This window comes from Hibiscus syriacus, unplaced genomic scaffold, assembly GCF_006381635.1.
Source record: "Hibiscus syriacus cultivar Baekdansim isolate YM2019G1 unplaced genomic scaffold, ASM638163v2 tig00005294_pilon, whole genome shotgun sequence".
Taxonomy (NCBI): Eukaryota; Viridiplantae; Streptophyta; class Magnoliopsida; order Malvales; family Malvaceae; genus Hibiscus; species Hibiscus syriacus.
In genome coordinates, this window is record NW_024062052.1 from 351,374 (window position 1) to 358,415 (window position 7,042).

The following is a 7,042-nucleotide window of genomic DNA, read 5'->3' on the forward strand; positions in this document are numbered from 1 at the left end:
ATTTCTAAATTTAAATATTATAGAATTATAACAATTATAACGTTGTGTTGTAAAATTGCATATGGAAGTTTGACGTGGAATGTTTAATCATAAAAAAATCATACATATCCAAGAGTTATAATTGAGTCACTCATTTTATCAATTGAAATGAATAAGTCATATGTAATATAAAACATTATCGCTTATATCATAAGATTTATCTCAATCTCTTTATTCGATTTGAGATTAGATTTCTATAATTCTTTCTCAAGAAAAGAAAAAAAATCATCCTAGAGTTCAAACTTCTTCTTCAAGCCTAATCTTCATTGTCTACCATTAGATGACCTTCGTTTCGAGATATGTTCTCCTTCTCACCAATGAAAAGTTCACCATTATTTGAATTGTCAAATAGAGCCTCTGATGTTTAAGAAATACACTCCAAATCACCCATTTATAATAAAATTAATTAAGCAACTCAATTAAACTTTCTAAAATATAATGAATCATTTGTAAACTCACTAATAAAAAATTAACTATGTGATTTATCCAACAAAAATAAAATAAAAATATCTTACAAGAACACCTTTTAACGTCGGTTTGAGATTTAACAATACAATAATATGATTGCTATAATCAAATAATTAATTAACTTGATTGCGTTTTTTAAAAGTATAGTGACCAATTTGTAAACTTAATAATAATAGGATACTTGTGGTGTAATTTACTCCTATATTCATTACCTATAGTTTTACCATTTTACCTTGTATCTCGTATTGTCGCGGCTTTATTTTGGTGTTGAAATCGACAGGTTTACGTTCAAACCCATCCGTGTGTTGAAACTTGGCGATGACTTAGCCACACACCCGACTTCTACTTTCCAACACAATCTTAACTCTTAAGCCTCCAAGAACATAAAATGTTCACAATAAAAAAAAAAAAAACAACAACCCAGAATTTGGATAAACAAAAGAAAAATAATACTACTATGTCTATGGCAACCTCGATCACATGTCTGAAAATCCCAAACCCTTGTTCCCCTCCATGTTCCTCATCACCTTCATCTTCAACCAGTTGCAGATTGTCTGCAACAACCAAACCTTATGGTGTGACGATAAGGAGCTCTCAAACCGACGGTCCTTTGAGAAGGCCCGTGGCACCTTCTCCACCACCTCCTTTGAAACCAGTCCCGCCGTCTTCTCCTTCTCCTCCGCCGCAATTGACTCCTCCTCCTCCTCCTTCGTCTACTCCTCCGCCTTCAGTGGCAGCTGTTGGGGACCAGAATGTGATCACTCTGGAGTTTCAGAGACAGAAGGCAAAGGAGCTGCAAGAATACTTTAAGAAGAAGAAGCTCGAGGAATCTAGTCAAGGGCCTTTCTTTGGGTTCCTTGGCAAGAATGAGATTGCTAATGGAAGGTAAATGGAATAATAAATATGCCCTTTATATATTTAGCCATGATTCTGGTTTGTCTTGATTGAGAATTGAGTGAACAATTTTTACATTGATGGATATGATATCTGCCATTTTGTGATATGGTGTGTATGCATATGAATAATTGAGTTCAAATCCTTATAAATCTGTTAATAATTTTACCAGAATAGCTTATGAGATATGAGCGCGTTGCTTGATTTTGAGAGAATATTTCATAGAATAGGAGTATCCATGCACTCCATGCCTGGAAAATCTTCATATCTAAATTTTGGGATTCACTCTATTAGTTTGTATGCACACTGTAATGGATTCGGACATTTCGATTCATCATATTTTTGTCCTAAAATCTATACCTATGGAATGTGCCATGCAATAAGCTTAATTTGTGCTACTCCTGCGAATTCATCAGATTCTGCCATGATTAACTGGGAAACTGTTATATCTTATCTTTTTAGCTTCCTGCACATTGATATTGTAACATGATGTTGATTGAAGATACACGCACACATTCTGTCTCTAAAACTTGAAGCCCCCATTATTTTCACATGGTTATGCCTTATTCTATTAGTTTCATATTGCATTTAACTTGTGAAATCCTTGTCCTGGCTACTTGTAATGACATACAAATGGTTGCTAGATGTAATTGATTTGAGGGTACTGGAGTTTGTAGATGGGCGATGTTTGGATTTGCTGTAGGGATGTTGACAGAGTATGCAACGGGCTCGGATTTCGTGGATCAAGTAAAGATCATGCTCTCCAATTTCGGGATAATAGATTTGGAATGACTCCTTTGATCTTATATTCTCTTGTATACCACAATGCTTCTTGTATTCATACGTTATGATTTCTGTAAGTTTGTCCAATGTTTTTGTTTGCAGCTCTCTGAGCAAGCTGTTTGCTATCGTTGTTACTTCATGAATCAATTATAATAACAAGCTGTATCTCAACAATCTGCCTGGCTTTATGGCTTTTTCTGCATATATCAAGTTCCAACAGTTCTTCCTCTCTTTACCAAGTTTTTATGAAGTAGTTGTTTATGAAAAACTGAGAAACTGTTTATGACATTTTCTATCTCAATGAGTGGGAAAGTATAAAAAGAAGAAGAAGAAGAAATAATGCTCACTCGCGGCCAAATTCAAGCAATTATGGCTATGGACGGCCATTTTGTCACATTTTTCTTCCATTTCTCTCTCTCTTCTGATCTTTAAACTTGTACCTCCTCAGTAAATGGTACCTCCGCTATTATTTCTTTTGTCTAAAGAAGATTTTGGATTTTCTTGAAATCTTTAGAGTTTTACATCCTTCGATCAGCTATAGATCTTTGATATATACGATCGTTGTCAATTTCATCATATAATATCTATTTACCACGTAAATATAAAAATAGACATTTTTATCTTTAAACAGACATTAACACTAAAGATTTGCATATAAATCATTACGTAAAACTAGAGAAACGACTCCTATTCTTCTGCTGACTCGAACTCCCTTCTTCCCTTATCGTTCGATTATTTATCATCATTTTCAGTCGTCTAAATTAGTATGAGCAGTTCTTCGTCTAAATTTTAAAAGCAAACACCATTACATCTCCGTAATCCCATTTATCCCAACAACAAAACTCTTCCAAGTATCCTCCTTTCGTTTCGTCGTTTTCTCTGTTACTCATTGTTAAACCATAAAGAAGCAACAGAAGCAAAAAAAAGAAGAGTTGTCAGTTGTCATAGTGATTGTCGGTTTGACTCGGTCCACTCGATTTATTGACTTTAAACCGACCGAAGTCAATTATTTTTAAGAGTCACTAATTTTTATTAAAAATAAAAAATATTCAGAATTACAATAATATTTACTGACCGTAAACTAAGATATTTTCTTATATATTACCATGTAAACTAGCCACCTAGATCACACAAGTACCCAAAAAAGAAAGGTTAAAAAACCTAACTAAAAAGCTCAAACAAAATAAAGATATGAACAAATTTAACTGTATCGGCAAACGAACCACAAAAGAAGATGAAGCTACGGAAAGATCATCGACAAATTGTAAATCAGAGTCGAGCGAAGTGAGAAAACTATCTACGAATGCAAAGCGCATATCTAAATTAATACGAGAGTTCAAAGTAGAAAAGATCAATACAATAACAAACAAATACATCCAACCCTGATAAAAAAAGAGAGAAAACAACGGCCATATAACCTAAAACTATCAAATACAGAGAAAAAACATGGTACAAACAACGAAATAAATGTTTGGCAAAGTCAAGTTTTTACCCCTTATAAAAGGAAAGTCTAAAATATGTATAAAACCAATTACATTAAGAGAAAATAACCTCGGTGACTGAAAATTCCTTATAATATACGATTTTGACCAACTTTTTTTCGATTTGCCAAAATGACCAACAAAATCGTAATGCGATCTCCATTATCACAAATCAGTTTCCAGATTCGCAACACGATTTTGACTATCGCATTGCGATTTTAGAAAATCGCAATGCGAATATGTAAATCGCAACGCGATTCTGACTATCGCAACACTGAATTTCAAATTCGCAACAGGTTTTAGTTTTGCAACACAAATGTTTTGGGTATATAACTACGCAGCAACAACAACTCATAACCCAAATCCCTAAATCGTAACTCATTTTATCTTCATCTATCACTCTCTCCGGCGACATCCGTTCCTATATCTAACGACATCCTTCCCCATCCGGCAACAGGTTTTAGTTTCACAGCTCGTTTGTTTAGTAAATTAATTTACACTAATGAAATCATCTAATGTTGATCATGTTTGGATAGATTTGTGTTTTGGAGGGTCATGGGAGAATGTTCATGGTGTTTTACAATATATGCCTTTACCCATGAATCTTCAACTAAAACTGTCATTAAAAAAGTTAACTTATGAAACTCTAATGTTACGTGTTGCAAATAAATTGAATTTAGAGCCCATAAGTGGATTTAGGCTATCTTATCAGAGAAAATGTAAATTTTATTTGTTAACCGACAATGAAGATGTTGGACGATTCATTGCTTACATTAGTGTTTTGCAAGATGATGTTACATTGTATGTTGTTGAACCTAGAAATAGTGAAGTTGGGTCAGTAGCGGATAGTAATCAACTAAGTTTTTCAACCCTAGTTTATGGTGCTCAAAATTTAATGGTTCCACCACAATTTCATCACCAAGCAAATTTTGTTTCACCACATTTCCAATATCAAACACAATCTCAAAACCCACAACCTTTCCCTAATCTAAATCCCAATCAACTTTCAGCACCAAATTTCAGTTTTCGTATTGACCAGTTAGACGATGATGAGCTAACAGAAAAAATTGTGAGTACTAGTCAGTATTCGAAATTTGATCTTGGTCAATACCCGGACTTTGATCTTGGTCAATACTCGGATTTTGATGATGTTTCAGAAGAAGAAACAGACCCTGCGTGTAATGATTTTGATATTGGTCAATACCCGGATTTTGATGATGAAATAGCCGTTGCCAAGGAAGATGTTGTTGATGATAATGAGGAGGAAGTTACGACTGTGAATGAACATGTTGAACATCCATTCTGTAATTCATATAACCCTGAAGAAGAAAAAGAAGAAGAAGAAATCCCCGAAGAAAAGTCCCCGAAGAAAATGCAACGGGAGTATAACTGGAATATGCCAGAATTACTTCAGATACCGGAAGAAGAGTTGGTAAAGATAACAGTTGATTGTTACATAAAAATTATTCGTATAAAGAAAGATGATTGTTTTGATACAAAGGAAGACTTGAAGATAGCTTTGTATACGAAATATGTGGAAGATGGCTATCAACTAAAAGTTAACAAATCAAGCAAAGATCGTTTCGAAACAAGGTGTATGATTGGCAAAAACTATACGTGGCGTATGATTGCAAAGAGGATAAAAGATTGCGAAATGTTTCAAGTTAGGACTTTTATTGATAAACACACATGTTCAAGAACCCAATTTTTTCCTCACCATAGACAGGCAAACAAAAAGGTGTTGGGTGGTTTTCTGGCTGAGTTAATGTTTTTGAATGACAGGGTATATCGGGGACATGAAATTATGACTGACATGAATACTCGGTTCAAGATTAGTATCTCATATTCTCAAGCTTGGAGAGCCAAATGTTATACCTTGGAATTGTTAAGGGGGTCACCAGAAGCATCGTTTGCCCAACTGCCGGCTTATTGTCACAATTTAAAGCTGAAAAATCCTGGGTCGGTAACTCATATCAAAATTGGTGTTGCGGTTAGTCAATCAATATAATTTTGTTGACTCATTTTTGTTAGCTTCATGCATTTCACATTTAAATGATTATATTTCTTGTGTATATTATTTTGTAGATTCGTTCGTTTATTACTTGCATGTTCCCAGTTATTATAGTCAACGGAGCACATTTGAAAGGTCGATACCTTGGAGTAAACTTATTAGTAGTAGTCATGGATGCTAACAATGGGATATTACAAATAGCTTACGGGGTTGGCAAATCTGAAACCTCTGATTCATGGACATGGTTTATGGGGCATCTTAGGGATTGCATAGGTCCTATTAGCAATCTGACAATCATATCCGATAGGGCAAACTCAATTGACAACGCTGTTAGAAGGTGTTTCCCAGATGCTTTTCATGGACTTTGTGGTGATCATTTGTATAGAAATCTAAAATCAAGGTCTGCTGGTATAAAAAATCACAAATGGACATACTGGAAGGCTGTAAAAGCTTATCGGGAAGTGGATTTTAATAAGCATATAAATTGTTTAAGACGTGTTTTGCCTCAGTGTGCTCAAACACTAGAAGATGTCAGGTTTGAAAGATGGTCAAGAGTACATCAACTTGGAGTAAGATATGGTTTCATGACGTCTAATAGTGCATAATCAATCAATGCTCTAATTCGTCATTCCTAGAAATTACCCATTACTATGTTAATGGAGTTTTTTCGAGCATCTATTCAATAGTGGTACTACAAGAAAAGAAACCATGCATGTATTATTTCTTTAAATTCGTAACTTATTATATATTTTACTAAGTATTATTTATTTAAATTTACAGGAACAATGGAACATCGTGTTACACCATGGACTGAAAAAAAGATAACGAAACGTGTTGTGAAGTCAACGTCATGGAGAGTTGAACCATGTTCAAACACTTTGTTTGAAGTACTGGATAATAACTTAAATGGGCTTGTCGATCTAAATGCAAAGACGTGTAGTTGTATGAAATGGCAAACATCTGGTTATCCTTGTGGCCATGTTATAAAAGTTGCTCTTCATCTAAACCAAGATGATTCAAGCGCATACGCTATTGATTACTACACTACAGAAGTATATCGACAGACTTATGCCGAGATTATTTACCTTTTCCACATCCTTCTGAGTGGGACATACCAGATAACTTACAAACAGTTTTGCCACCAGCCATGGACAGAAGGCTACCTGGCCGACCAAAAAGTCACGATCGTATACCGTCTAAGGCTGAAGAGAATAAGAGATCGACATGTAGTCGGTGCAAGGAAAGTGGTCATACAAGGTTGACATGTGGATCACCAGCGCCATCACAATCATCTTTTCCTCTACTAAAATATGAATCATCATCAAAATCCAAAGCTCATATGGTGTCAAGCAAAAGGCAATCAAAA

At 34.8% G+C, this 7,042-nt stretch overlaps 1 protein-coding gene across 2 annotated transcripts; it reads left to right on the forward strand.

Annotated features, from left to right (window-relative positions):
• Window positions 1-897: 897 nt before the first annotated feature.
• LOC120199065 (light-harvesting complex-like protein OHP2, chloroplastic) lies at window positions 898-2,266 on the forward strand. 2 transcript variants are annotated; one of them, XM_039200269.1, is made up of 2 exons: window positions 898-1,392; window positions 2,046-2,070. In XM_039200269.1, the coding sequence occupies exons 1-2, from the start codon at window positions 965-967 to the stop codon at window positions 2,053-2,055; spliced, it is 438 nt and encodes a 145-aa protein (XP_039056200.1). In that variant the 5' UTR covers window positions 898-964; the 3' UTR covers window positions 2,056-2,070. The 2 variants fall into 2 exon arrangements, with proteins under 2 accessions (XP_039056200.1, XP_039056199.1); XM_039200268.1 differs by lacking the exon at window positions 2,046-2,070 and adding an exon at window positions 2,079-2,266 and having other exon boundaries at window positions 900-1,392.
• The last annotated feature ends 4,776 nt before the right edge of the window (window positions 2,267-7,042 follow it).

Bases quoted from the DNA above. Each gene is read 5' to 3' on its own strand.
- LOC120199065 (XM_039200268.1), top strand. From the start codon at position 965: ATGTCTATGGCAACCTCGATCACATGTCTGAAAATCCCAAACCCTTGT. The intron at 1,393-2,078 runs GTAAATGGAATA...TGGAGTTTGTAG, and splicing joins AATGAGATTGCTAATGGAAG to ATGGGCGATGTTTGGATTTG.